The 14,954-nt window shown below is 43.7% G+C and overlaps 1 protein-coding gene across 1 annotated transcript in view; it reads right to left on the minus strand.

The window, feature by feature from the left end:
* Positions 1-4,390: 4,390 nt before the first annotated feature.
* Positions 4,391-14,954, minus strand: part of LOC126092686 (protein pygopus-like) — a 50,564-nt gene continuing 40,000 nt past the window's right edge. The window contains exons 4-5 of the mRNA XM_049908409.1: positions 4,632-5,960; positions 4,391-4,444 (exon numbers count right to left, since the gene is read on the minus strand). Of these exons, the coding sequence (XP_049764366.1) occupies positions 4,391-4,444; positions 4,632-5,960 (1,383 nt within the window). The remainder of the gene's footprint in view (positions 4,445-4,631; positions 5,961-14,954) is intronic.

The raw sequence follows: 14,954 nt of genomic DNA on the forward strand, positions 1-14,954 counted from the left end.
CTCATAGTAAACAGTCAGCAATGGATCGTAGACATATATATTACATAATGTGTGTATGACACTTATTGTGGAACGCAGTTGTAATTTTTTAATTGATATAACACCAGTGTATCCCCAAACTTGATAAGGAACGTTCTTGTCGTGAGGTTCCACGTACGTAAGTATCTGAAAAAGAAAAAAAGAAAATGGAAATAATAAACGAGTTTCAATCATCGGGTTCAAAAGTGTGAAGTTACGACGCTACCCACTATTCCAATTCTTCAGTTGAACTTATCGCCCTATAAAAAGTATCTAGATTGCTTCGAAAATATTGACCATCGTTTTCTCAAAAACGGTCGATTATCTGCGGATAACCCGAGACATGTATTCGCTTATTTGAACTCCCTTCCACTGATCGACATTTCTGGGAAAATAGGTTACTGCACTTGCCATGTTCTTGTGAGCAATCCAGGCTTGACTCACGACCCGTCCTCGCAGATTTACTTCTGCCGGTACCTCCCCTCGTACTTTCGGAACTTATATACTTTCTTCCTCGAGTATTAGGCCGAATGATATGTAGTAGAATTTCTGTGAAGTTTGGAAGGAAGCAATTGGTGTACTACCGGAAGTAAAGCTTTGTGGTTCAAATGGCTCTGAGCACTATGGGACTTAACTTCTGAGGTCATCAGTCCCCTAGAACTTAGAACTAATTAAACCTAACTAACCTAAGGACATCACACACGTCCATGCCCGAGGCAGGATTCGAACCTTCGACCGTAGCGGTCGCGCGGTTCCAGACTGTAGCGCCTAGAACCGCTCGGCCTCTGTGGCCGGCTTCAGCTTTGAGGGACAAGCTTGGATAGTGCTTGTCTGGCTCAGTCGGTCGAGCTGTTGTTTAGGCACGACAAAGATCCCAGGTTCGAGTCTCGGACCGACATATTTTAATCACACAAGAAGTTTCAATTAAATGTTTTTTTACAAAACTACATCTCATGCTGATCAATTTGATACCCCATTTTCCCATTTTCCACTCCTTGTGTGGCTGTGAAAATTCGGGCAAAATTTTTTATCTCAAATCAGTACTCACATTTTCTAATTGACCTAATTACCTTCAAACAAATAAACCCTTTTTTGCAAAATCAGACCTTACACCGGTCAATTTCGTATCCAGTTTGTCCATTTCTCATTCTTTGTTTGACCATGGAATATTGGAGAAAAATCCATTGTGTAATGTATTGGGAGTCTTTGTTATCGCTCAACCAAAAAATTACTGACACTAGGCAATTGCATGCGACTTCATCTCCCGCGATTCCACTGAGGTTTCACCCCGCTTGTCACTCACTTTGTAGGTAGTTTATTGTTCGTTCAACGACGAATCCGAAATAACAAAGAATTTATTTATTTCCAAACTGGAAAAGTTTTGCTGATTTCTCTGTAAAAGCAGACATGATTCATTCGGCATCCAAGGAGGTGCCAGAGAATCTTTTAACTCCACAGTAGGTGGTTGCCTGTTTCATTTAAAAAAATTAGAGTTTTACCGACACCCAACTGAAATTTTGGGCTTTTTAATGTTCTTAGAATTGACGATGATGATCGATTCAAGTAGCGATAATTAGTCGGTGTAGTATTTGTTTAGCATACAATGCACCATAAAGCAATTTCGACAATTTCGACGTATAGGCATGCGTTTTGTGAGTTATGCTCTCATCATCTGGCTGTCCGTGTCCAAATCACCAGTCAGAAATACATGAATAGAGTTATTTCGATAATGGTCTTCGTCTTAATTTAAAATTTCCAACCTCTTTTCCACTGTATCATCTCATCTTACTACCCCTCGTCCACGAATGCATCTTCTTTTTTTCAGAATTGTCTCCAACCGTATTCACTTTTACCCACAATCATACTTGACAGGCAGCACGGATTCTCATATGAAAGAAAATCCGACCGGGAAACCCATTAGGACGAATAGCCACAGAATCAGAAATCAAGGTTCGGTCTGGGTTTTCAAGCAAAAGTATACTCTAATGATCTGGAAAGAACAGTAACTTTTGCATTCACCAACGAAAGCCATTTCAAAATAAGCCATTTAAGTGTGTCTGAATACATAAAAACATCAGATTTTCGGCCACGTAAAATATTTGGCCTTCAACTTATCCATAGAGAACAAGCATCACTGGAGAAAACGAAGGATACAATCAGACGTAGAAAAGTAGAAAAACAGACTGGAGGGAAAAGTGCATTTCAAAGTCAGACAGAGAGAGAGAGAGAGAGAGAGAGAGAGAGAGAGAGAGAGAGAGAGAAAGAGAGAGAGAGGGAGAAAGCAGAAAGGACTGACAGCTATGTATGATTACGATGTTCATGATGATGACTAGGTCTGCGGTACTTATTTAGGCCTCTCTGAAAGAAATTAATAGTACCAGTGCGTGTTTTGTGCAGTACGATATAACGTTTCTGTCAGCCTTTAGACATTATGCAAGAAATTCTCATGTGTGATCTCTGTACTAATTCTGATTCATTTTCAATTAATTGCCAACATGTCTTCCACCAGAATTTGTTCTACATTAACTATATTCGGTAAATGGCAGTGAAACTAATTGCACGTTGACTGCATACACCATTAACTTACGAAATTATCTTACAAGTGTCACGATATTATTTTACACCTACGACTTAATTACATGCTCATACCATGCAATAATAATTATAACATAAAAATCGGTCCATTTTTATTTGGGTTTCATTTGTTAATATGATTTACGCAACTGGAGGAAATGCTTTCGTTCTAGAGGGCGAACAAAATGTTGCAAATGCAAATTTGTCACAAATATACCGCCCTTCGAACCATTTACGAAAACGGTGACAATGTTTCCCTTGCATTATCAACTTAAGTACATACGCTGACAGCGTAACGAAAACGTTACATCACCGGTGAAAGCACTGGTCGAAACCAGTAACTGCATTTTGAAATGCTTTTGTAATTATTGTCACAAGAAAATGAAAGAAGATTATTATTCAGTCAATTCTCTGCTCACAATATGTCATTTTTAAAATATGATTAAGATGAAGACGAGGCAAGACACAAAATTCTTTGCTACAACAGAGTAATGGAGGCGAAATAGGTTTACTTCCGACGTCACAGTCTTCTGCCAACATGAAAACTTCCTTCGAGAGACTCACTGAAGGCTACTTTTCATTGACGACCGGTGCGAATGCCGCCTTTTCAGTGCGATGTGTGATGTTTTAACGTCCAGAGTTAATCCACTTTCGAGTACACAAGAGTGGCTTCAGTGAGGCCGGTAGGAAGAGATGAAGGGCGGTATTCATGTATGATATCGATGGTGTGGGATGTTCACGTGAGGTAAGTGGCTCGGTTCAATTGCCTCCAAGTCTTTGGTGTGGATAGGTCGTAATTAAAACAAAACCATATTCAGTCCTGCTATCAAGGGCCAAGACACAGCGAACCGTCGTCCAGCTTAGCTCGATCAAAGTTGGAGTTGTACTTATACTTTATAACTCTCTGAGAGTCTGGCCCCTTTGTTTACTATTTACAGTCGCTCTGCGCTAGTAAGGTGCTTCAACTATATTTACGTGCAAGTTTATTCTCCTCAAAACTCTGTATGCAGTGTGGTGGTGTCTACATAAAGTACCAACACAACACCTCCATCGTCCCCCCTCCTTATTCTATACGTGGATAATGCAAAAAAAAAGAAAAAAGAAAACAGCGCTTCACTCATTTCAGTGTCAGCTTGAATTTACCTAATTTTGCCCTCAGGATCTTTGCTTGAGGCGTGGCTAGTAGAAAGTAGTAAGTTCCTTCGTTATTTATGTTTTTTTCTCGATAAGGGCACTGTATTTGGCGGAAAGAATATGAACAGGCAACAAAAGACTGACAAATGTGTTATTCAAGACGACAGCGTGTGGAGCAAAGACTGGAGGCAAAGCAGTACATAATTTTGATGTTCTCTTTTTTTAAAAGCAAAATTGATAGAGATGACGTACGTGCTTCCCGCGCAAAACCTTAAACATATTATTACTGAAAGTACATGTAGTGAGATACTTTCCGCATGTTTACCTTCAGTGTGAGCGGTTCCAGTGGCGGCCCCTTTTCGGTTTTTTACAGGAGTCAGCAACTTCTTGTTCCCATCGCCAGCGCTGGTTTTCCGCGGAGTGCCTTCAGGCTGCTTTGCCATTGTGTTTCCGCTCTCTCCCCCCTCTTCGTCTGGTAAGTGGTCCGAAACGGCAGATCTGGGAGTCGACGGGTTTTTTACAGGCTGCAAGCTCGTTCTCGTCAGCTTTCTAATACGTGGAGATGTTTTGGTGAGCTGTTCTTCCTTGTTCAAATCTGAAAGCTCTTTTGCTTGATGGTCAGACTCGTCCGTCTCCTTAGACGGCTGATTCTGAGCTGTGGGCGCTACAGCAGAGGGAGACGCAGCAGGTCTTTCTTTGGCAGTTTGGAGATCTCCACCTGCAGACAAACGTGATTTGGGATTCTGAAACCTTCCCTTTGTGTCCTTACCTGTTGTGGCGATTGTAGTCTGAGGCGCTGGAGAATCTATCTGTAACTTCGTCGATACGTTTGCAGGCGCAGTCGCCTGAGCCTTTTTACGTGAAGGTACCGATTGCGGTGTTGGCGAATGCTTTCGTGTGATTACGTATGTCCTCGCCGGCGAGTTCCTCGGTGATGGTGACTTCGGCGAGTTTCCTGGAGAGGCTTTTACAGCATTTTTTATTTTCCCTGAAACAGCGTTTTTTGAAGGTGTGTTGCGCGTTGTCATCAGTGATGGCCTCGGCGAATTCATTGGCGAAGTCGCTGGTGACGCTATGAGAAGCGTCGGCGAGAAAAGCGCTGGCGACTTTGGTGGAGAGTCTGTCTTCTTCACTACAGGTGTAGGAGGCTTCTTCTGCGAGGCCAGTCGTGAGGTATCCATTGCAGCCCTGGTTGTGTTTATCTTTGGTGAAGACATTGGTACCAGTCCTGTTGAAGGCATTGTCGGCATTTGTTGCTGTGGTAGACCTGGGATACTGTGGCCGTGAAAATGCGCTGGCTTTGCACCGTACGACTCTAGGCCGATACCTTGTGGATCTCTAAACGGAGGTCCCACCGCCCCACCCCTACCAAACTGCGCCTTCCTCTCCATCTGGTAGATAGCCCCGCCTCCTGCCATATACGGATTCCTGTGCTGCATCAGGTCTGCAGGGTTGCCACGTCCCCGGCCAGACGTCACATCGTTCATAGTCTTGTTCAGTTCTAATACTGGCGCACCAGTGCTGGTTTGAAACTTTCCCCTATCCGGCATCTTTCCACTTTTGGTTTCTGCCACTTTGAGGTTCAGGTTCCTTAGTAATCTCTCGTCACTTTGGTCTTTCGGCATACCTCTCCCGCGTTCGATTGGTGCCGCTGCGTCTCCTTGTGCTAATGTCCTTCTGGGAGAATTCGCGTTCGGCACCTCTGCTGAAACACGCGGGCTCGCTTTCCCGCCTCCTTCCTGCTTCCCGACAGGGGCGCGGGGCGTTTTCTCGGCGTCCGAAGAGAATCTCGGTGACGTGTTCTCTTCTTTGAAGCCTCGAGGTGTGACGGGTGGCGAATTTGCGTGAGTTCTCGGTGAATGCATGTGGACGTCCCTCGGTGAAATGCCAGTTGGGCCCGAGCTGACTTTCACAGGCGTGACGAGATGAGCCATCGCACCGACGGCTCTCCGCGGCCCGTGCGGAGTTGGGGCGCCCTGCCGCATCTTGTCTGGTGGTTCGCTGCTCTTACTGCTGAAGTGCTTTGGCGGGCCGGGAAAAAAGTACCCACCGTGGAGGTGAGGCGGGAGCATGAACGGACCTGGCGGCCCCTGACCCTGGGACAGGCGAGCCATCTCCGCCGGGTGGCGACCTATGGGCACGAAAGCCGGCCGTTGCGGGACCCCCCGCGCACGTCCCATGCCGCCCGCTCCACCCAGTTCGGGCCTCTGCGCTTCCTGGAGTTCCTTCTGGATCTGCAACAATACGGTCCACACATCTGATGTAGTCTGTTTCTGATTTCGTACCTGTCATTGCACTAGTGCCGTTAACTAAGGTGACTTTTGTTCTGTATAGTGACTATGGTTATAATAAACTACTGGCCATTAAAATTGCTACAACAAGAAGAAATGCAAATGATAAACGGGTATTCATTGGACAAATATATTATACTAGAACTGACATGTGATTACATTTTCACGCAGTTTGGGTGCATAGATCCTGAGAAATCAGTACGCAGAACAACCAACTGTGGCCGTAATAACAGCCGTGATACGCCTGGGCATTGAGTCATACAGAGCTCGGATGGCGTGTACAGGTACAGCTGCCCATGCTGCTTTAACACGATACCACAGTTCATCAAGAGTAGTGACTGGCGTATTGTGACGAGCCAGTTCTTAGCCCACCATTGATCAGACGTTTTGAGTTGGTGAGAGATCTGGAGAATGTGCTGGCCAGGGCAGCAGTCGAACAATTTCTGTATCCAGAAAGGCCCGTACAGGACCTGCAATATGCGGTCGTGCATTTTCCTGCCGAAATGTAGGGTTTCGCAGGGATCGAATGAAGGGTAGAGCCACGGGTCGTAACACATCTGAAATGTAACGTCCACTGATCAAAGTTCCGTCAATGCGAACAAGAGGTGACCGAGACGTGTAACCAATGGCACGCCATACCATCACGCAGGGCGATACGCCAGTATGGCGATGATGAATACACGCTTCCAATGTGCGTTCACCACGATGTCGACAAACACGGATGCAACCATCATTATGTTGTAAACAGAAACTGGATTCATCCGAAAAAATGACGTTTTGCCATTCGTGCACCCAGGTTCGTCGTTGAGTACACCACCGCAGGCGCTCCTGTCTGTGATGCAGCGTCAAGGGTAACCGCAGCCATGGTCTCGAGCTGATAGTCCATGCTGCTGCAAATGTCGTCGAACTGTTCGTGCAGATGGTTGTTGTCTTGCAAAGGTCCGCATCTGTTGACTCAGGGATCGAGACGTGGCTCCACGATCCGTTACAGCCATGCGAATAAGATGCCTGTCATCTCGACTGCTAGTGATGCGAGGCCGTTGGGATCCAGCTCGGCGTTCCGTATTACCCTCCTGAACCCACCGATTCCATATTCTGCTAACAGTTATTGGATCTAGACCAACGCGAGCAGCAATGTCGCGATACGAGAAACCGCAATCGCGATAGGCTAACCGAGCGAGGGGGCGCAGTGGTTAGCACACTGGACTCGCATTCGGGAGGACGACGGTTCAATCCCGCGTCCGGCCATCCTGATTTAGGTTTTCCGTGATTTCCCTAAATCGCTTCAGGCGAATGCCGGCATGGTTCCTTTGAAAGGGCACGGCCGACTTCCTTCCCTGTCCTTCCCTAATCCGATGAGACCGATGACCTCGCTGTTTGGTCTCTTCCCCCAAACAATCCAAAAAAAAAGCGATAGGCTACAATCCGACCTTTATCAAAGTCGAAACGTGATGGTACGCATTTCTCCTCCTTACACGAGGCACTACAACAACGTTTCACCAGGCAACGCCGGTCAACTGCTGTTTGTGTATGAGAAATCGGTTGGAAACTTTCCTCATGTCAGCACGTTGTAGGTGTCGCCAATGGCGTCAACCTTGTTTGAATGGTCTGAAAAGCTGATCATTTGCATAACACAGTATCTTCTTCCTGTCGGTTAAATTGCGCGTCTGTAGCACGTCATCTTCGTGGTGTAGCAACTTTAATGGCCAGTAGTGTAAATTATCCACAACCTGTATAAGATTGTTACCTAAACGCCTAATTTTCTATCATGAGCAGCAGATTTTAGGGCCTCTGGTCATTATCAAGTGATCAGTATGTATACAGGTTACTTATAAGTTACGTCTGCATATTGATCACTTGATAATGACAAGAGCAACTGAAACCATCCGATGCTTTAGACTTTTATCTAATAACCTTTGTGTACTGGTGAGCCAGGTGCTCCTCTCGCTGCTCCGAGTTAGATCTTTTATGATTAACTGCGCTCCTGTCCCATACCAATGACTTGGCAAACCATTGCGTGGCAATTGATGATGGACCTTCAGCTCTACCAAACAAACCGTGGAATAAAAAGACATATGATACTATTCAAAACAGTTTAACTTGCTCAGCTATCCCATACCGACGACTTAACAAACGATTGCGTGGTATCTCACGACGAAGGTTCAGCTCTCCCAAACTACTCGTGCAATAAAGAGATCTCTCATTCACAACGAAGGCGGGTCTTAAATCAAATCATTATGGTTCTTCTCCGAATCTGACTATCGTAACAAATACAATCTAACTGAAGGAAAATTAAATCACTTTATGACTATTTTAAATTTAAGATGTTTGTTTTTTATACATTTTTTCCAAAAACTGATATACATAGCACAAAATAAAAGGTATCTGCTCGTTATCTGTGTAGTTCTTCACGATTTAAAGTACATGTATGATGACCTTAAGTTTACATATTAAATTACAAGGATGCTCTTGTATCTCCTTCTTTCCTTTTTAACTGTTACGCTATTTTTTTGTTCCTATCTGCAATATGTATAAGAAGACTTCAGAGTTTAAGGTATTCTGCTAACAGACACATGATTATTTTTCTTGAATCCTTGTACAGTTTTAGATTTTTGTCTGAGAAGAGTGAAAAGTTCCAGCAACGTGACAACTTGTTCTGTAAGAAGAGCAGCATCTTGCTTTTCTTCCATACTTGGTTATTTCAATTTCTAAGAATTATCCTGTACTAAAAATGCCTCGGTACTAATACGTAGAGCCGGCCGGTGTGGCCGAGCGGCTCTAGGTGCTACAGTCTGGAACCACGCGACCGCTACGGTCGCAGGTTCGAATCCTGCCTCGGGCATGTATGTGTGTGATGTCCTTAGGTTAGTTAGGTTTTAGTAGTTCTAAGCTCTAGGAGACTGATGACCTCAAATGTTATGTGCCGTAGTGCTCAGAGCCATTTGATCCATTTTTGAACTAATACGTTGAGCGTAAGAAAATAAATAATGAATACCCTAGGAGACAATTTAAGTTGTACATAAATTTTCTATAATTTCTTCCCGGCATTTCTGTGAATCGGAAAACTGACATTTTAAAACCATCGGAAAAAAGCAAACTGCTTGTCAGTTTCATTTTACGTCTTAGCAGGCGCTTCATTTGTCTTCTGTACTGAACAGTTCGTAGTGTTAAGTATTCAGAATTCATTATAGCTAATTTATCTGTGAAGACAGTCAAATTTGACAGTAACGTCAACTAATCTATTGTTTAGCAAAAAGATGCATTTATAAAATTTATATTTATATTAAACCCAAAATGTATTCCTTTTTATCACTGTAGCACCTTCTTAGACTGCATATTAATACAGTAAATTACAGTTATAAACACATTTAAAAAATTATTTTACGCTTTCTCTTATGATGTATCAATAAGTGCATAGGACGAGGTAAGCTGAGATGAAGAATAAGACATGTATGGTACATGTTAGTAAGTGTGACACATTGCTCCTCTCCTGGTTGCCGAAAACTGATCTGTTAGCTATATGACTTACATGTCCTGTAGTGTGACGGACTAATAAAATCAGAAGGTTCAAATGGCTCTGAGCACTATGGGACTTAACATCTGAGGTCATCAGTCCCCTAGATCTTAGAACTACTTAAATCTAACTAACCTAAGGACATCACACACATCCATGCCCGAGGTAGGATTCGAACCTGCGACCGTAGAAATCAGAAGATCCCACGCCATCTTGGATTTCATCATTCTGCCTGCAGATTGTCATATTTCGTGATTTTTGTGCTATTACTTGTGTCCAATGAAAATGTGCTACTTTTGACCACTCATGCATTAAAGATACATTACAAATTAATACACGTTGTGTCACACAGATGTAGGGTAATATGACATTAAAATTTCAAAATGGTACTTACAGTTTTTCTAACGAATTTGAGCTCTGCACCTATGAACGAAAGATTTTATCGACGGGAGTTTTTTCTGGAAGGATTTGTCGCAAGCTGTCCTGTCTTATTCCTCAGACGAAATGAGGAGGTATTCATATTTTAATCATTTGGCTTCAGCTGGTTTCGATCACAGGATTTCTGTCACACTGACACGCACTCGTGGAACTTGACACCACATTAACTCACTAATAGATACTTTCAACTATTACAATAGTAATGTTGTTAATAAATAGTTCATGTCTGTAAGATATGCTACTTTCTCTACGCATGTCTACACGATGAGCAGCCTAAGCAGTTCCTTTGGGACGTATTGGAGATATCGAAACAGGGATTTGGAGAAGCAATAATACAATGGTTGGAACTTAAATAGTGGCAAATATTTATTCACAACCGATATAAAAGGGATACATTTTTGCACCTGTTACTGTCCTTCAAAATAGTCACCAGCGTTGTCTAGAACCCGTTGCCAGCGACGTGAAAGGCGTAGTATACCGTTAGCAGAGCCTGTTCTGTCGACGGTGCGAATGGAGCCGTCTAAAGTTATGGTGATTATCGTGTACGCCTGTGGTGGTGTTATCCTAGCGCATTACGTTCCTCCACGGCAGACCGTCAATGCACAGTATTACTGTTCGTTTTTGGAGCATCGTCTGCGACCAGCTTTGCGAAAGAGGCGGTGACACTTTCTGCGTAACCCATCCATTATTTTGCACGACAATGCGCGGGGCATACAGCGCAAGCTTCGGCTGCTCTGTTCGATCGATGGGACTGGGAAGTACTGTACCATCCAACATACTCCCCGGACTTAAGTCCTTGTGACTTTGATTTGATTCCGAAGATGAGGGCATTCGCTTGAGAACTGTTCCAGAGTCTCGACAGGCAGTAGACCGCTCCATTCGCACCATCAGCAGAACAGGCTCTGCTAACGGTGTACTACGCCTTCCACATCGCTGGCAACGGGTTCTACACAACGCTGATGACTACTTTGAAAGACAGTAACAGGTGCAAACATGTAACTCTTTGCCGGCCGATGTGGCCGAGCGGTTCTAGGCGCTTCAGTCTGGAACCGAGCGACCGCTACGGTCGCAAGTTCGAATCCTGCCTCGGGCATGGATGTGTGTGATGTCCTTAGGTTAGTTAGGTTTAAGTAGTTCTAAGTTCTAGGGGACTGATGACCTCAGATGTTAAGTCCCATAGTGCTCAGCGCCATTTGAACCATTTGTAACTCTTTTTTATTGGTTGTGAATAAATAGTTGCCACTATTTAAGTTCCAACCCTCATATACAGTCAATACTCGTGACGATTTCTTTGTCTACAGATTTATCGAAGTAGGTGCGATTTTTTCTTGAAGATGGTGCTGCGCAAATTCTAAAATCCTTTCATGATAGCTATGTAACGATATGGTAATCATTGTGATTTACAGTGAAAATTTATGCTAAAAAAAGGCGTGGACTCTGGTAAGTACACTGGTGACCAAAACTTAAGGACGAAAGTAACTTTAGCATGATGTATCACTGCCAAGTAACACAACTCGATGAAACTTTGACATACTTAGAAAGAACTGCTATAGTACACTGCAGGAGGTACCTGAAAGGAATACGCAATGAAACGTAGAGAAATGACACTTTTACTCAAGGACGACAATGACATTGAAGTCACCGCAATTTGTGACGGACGCTGGACATTACAAAAGACGGAACATGGTTTTTAATAAGGTATGTGACCACCACAGAAGGCAACACATGCTCTGCAATTGCTTCCACATTGGCCACTAGATTGGTAAGGAGTTCTTGTTGTAGGGAGTTCAAATCCATCAGCACGGTTGTCAACTGGTGGATGGTTGTTGGTGCATGTGGACATACTGCAATATGTCTCCCCAACGCATCCCACACGTGGTCAATGGGATTTCAGTCAGGGGAATGGGCAAGGTAGTCCATTCATCAGATAACCTCTAGCACCATGAGCTCCTCCAACTATGCTGTTTGATGCGGTCGCGAACTATCATCCACAAAAATGAAGTCAGGGTCGAATGCATGTGGAAGGACTAAAGCGTCACAATAAGGCTGACATGTTCAGCGTTATGGAGATCAGTATACCCATGCAACATTATGTCTCTCCATACCATCATGTTCGATAATGTTCCTGATTGCACTACTTGTTCCCACCCCACTCAGATTGAATCTGCTCTCATCCAAGAAGACAAAGCAACACCACTCCTTGTTAGGCCAGTGTCTATGCTCTTGGGCCCTTCGACAACATCCAGACTGAAATGTCATCTAGCCCTTTGCGGAATAACTACTCTGATGACAGGGGAAGGTGATATACCATGAAGCACCATACGAACTGATATTCATCAAACTGTGTGAAAATGTTCATCGTTACCAGCTGGAACCTCGTATGGAAGCATATGCTTTCCCATCGCATCCCAGACAAGCTCCTTGGGTGACAAAACAGGAAGAAGACATGCCAGTAAAGTATCTGTACATTCCTAAATGCACCTGTGGTATTAGCTACAGTGCGGGGTCTTGTATTATCATGGTGGAATATACCAATTTGGTACCCCAGTCACGAAGTATATGACAACATCGTTTACCATTCTTGCCACATTCTATCAAACATTCAGTCTTCCTTCAAAAATTACCAAATCAGTCCTGTTGCCATATCCAAAGACTGCCCCACCTTGAGTCCAGGAGCTGGAGAGGCATGGTTTTGTTCCCGCAGAGCTTGTCTGGGATGCGATAAGAAGGCGTATGCTTTCATACCATTTTATAGCCGGATCATGATTAAAATTTCCACACAGTGTGATAAATATCAGTTTTATAACATGGTGCATCATGGTGTATCACTTTCCCTGTTACTTTGCGAGGGGCTAGTTGACGTTTAATCTGGATTTTGTCGGAGGTCCCAGGAACATAGGGACTGGACTAACGAGGAATGGAATCAAGTTCTCTTTTTGGATGAGAGCAGATTCAGTCTGTGTAGTGATTCTGGATGTATTTTCACACAGTGAGAGGTTGGAACATGTAATGCACCCAGGACCATCGTCTAACATGGTCGTTTGATGCATTTGGTCATGACTTCATTTTCGTGGATGACACTTTGTGACTGCATCAAACAGTTCAGTTTGAGGAGTTCGTGATACTATAGGACATATGGCGAATGGATTGACTTGCACGTTCCCCATCTTCAATCCCATGGAACATGCATGAGATGCGCTGGGGAGACATATTGCAGCATGTCCACAAGCACCAACGACCATCCAGCAGCTTTCAACCGCACAAGTGGATTTGAACTCCCTGCTGCGAGGACTCGTTACCAACATAGTAACTAGTATGGGAACATATTGCAAAGCACATGTTGCTGTATGTGGTGATCACATACCCTATTAAGAACCATGTGATATATGAGCACATCGCCCACACACATGTCGGCCTCAAGTTGAGCTCCACAAACAGAAGTGATACTCATCAATGAACACCACAGGATTGCATTGAAACTCCCAGTCTCTCTGTTTTCTGTGGTATGGTATTAGTGGCAAACAAATCTCGCCATCTCGAAATATCAACCCACCTACCAGTAACCTGTACTCATCAACGATCATCTTGTGGTATAGTCCTTCTGGAAAGAGCAGTGCCTGCGTTTCTTGCCACACTGCTGTCCTGAGTCCATCTCGCCACCATACGAAGGTTGCCCAGAAAGTAACTCACTGCTTTTTCTTTTCTCAGCCGAAAACAATGCTACGAATGAGAAACGTTATGTATGTAATATCTGAAGTCTCCTGAGTGAACGCACCAAGTTTCTGTCAATTCTCAACATATAGTGGAGCTGCAGGATGGTTTCAAAATGGTGTCTGTAGGTGATGTTCGTTACAAGCAACGTGCTGTCATTGAATTTCTCACTGCAGAGAAAGGAACTGAGGGGAATATTCACAAAAGCTTGTGCAAAGTCTATGGAGCATCTGCTGTCGAGGGAAGTACAGTTAGTTGCTGGGCACGGAGGGTGAGGTCATCAGAAGGTGGTTCGGCGGAGTTCCATCCATGGCTGTCACGCCTGACACACCTGACCTAGTCCCCTCGAAATTCCAGCTTCCACTTGTTTGGGCCATTGAAGGATGCCACTCGTGCAAGACATTTTGAGGACGGTGAGGAGGTGATTCATATAGTGAAGCACTGCGCCCACCACGAGGACAAGGATTGGTACTGACAGGGCATACGCACCCTGTTTCACGTCAGAGGAAGGACACAGAATGGGGTGGAGATTATGTGGAAAAATAGGGTGAGCAGATAAAACACCATTCTTTCATGTGTGTTCAATAAAGAATTGTTCATGAAAAAAATGAGATGCGTTACTTTATGGGCAACCCTCATACATTCTCCATTCCTTGCACTACTGCTGTCTGTCTGTCCTGTCTGCCAGTGACACGATCCCATGGCCCCATTCCAGTGATTTGACTTTTATCGAAGTCCGAAACATCACATAAAAATCTTGAATGCTTGGTGCTCCACATCGTGAAGATCTTTATTAAAGGACATCTTGGGACACCATGAGCTGCAGTTGAAATATTTATTTACGAAATCGGTGTTTGGTTGTATATTCCATCATCAGTAAAATCAAATGCAGGAGAACAAGCAAATGTATTTACATCGATTTCTACACCATGACTGGTGTATATATGATAGTAGGAATGTAAATTTATTTATATTATGTATCTCTATAGCAATGACATATGTGTCAATTAATATGATATCATTCAGTGCTCATTTAAGAGAACACAAGCATTCTGATAACATATAACAGCATCACCATTCTTCATAAAGCAGAAAGAGGCAGATTATTAAATATTCTAAAATAAACTGAAATGTCCATCCATGTGAGGAAACAACCAGACATACAAAATGAACAAATCGAGTTAAGATGTATAAGCTAAATTTCAACAGAGCTTTAACCGAGTAAGTTCGATTTGGAGTTTCTTCATAGCCTGAAAGTAAAGTGGTGAAATTTC

This window comes from Schistocerca cancellata, chromosome 7 (assembly GCF_023864275.1).
Source record: "Schistocerca cancellata isolate TAMUIC-IGC-003103 chromosome 7, iqSchCanc2.1, whole genome shotgun sequence".
In the NCBI taxonomy this organism is placed as follows: domain Eukaryota; kingdom Metazoa; phylum Arthropoda; class Insecta; order Orthoptera; family Acrididae; genus Schistocerca; species Schistocerca cancellata.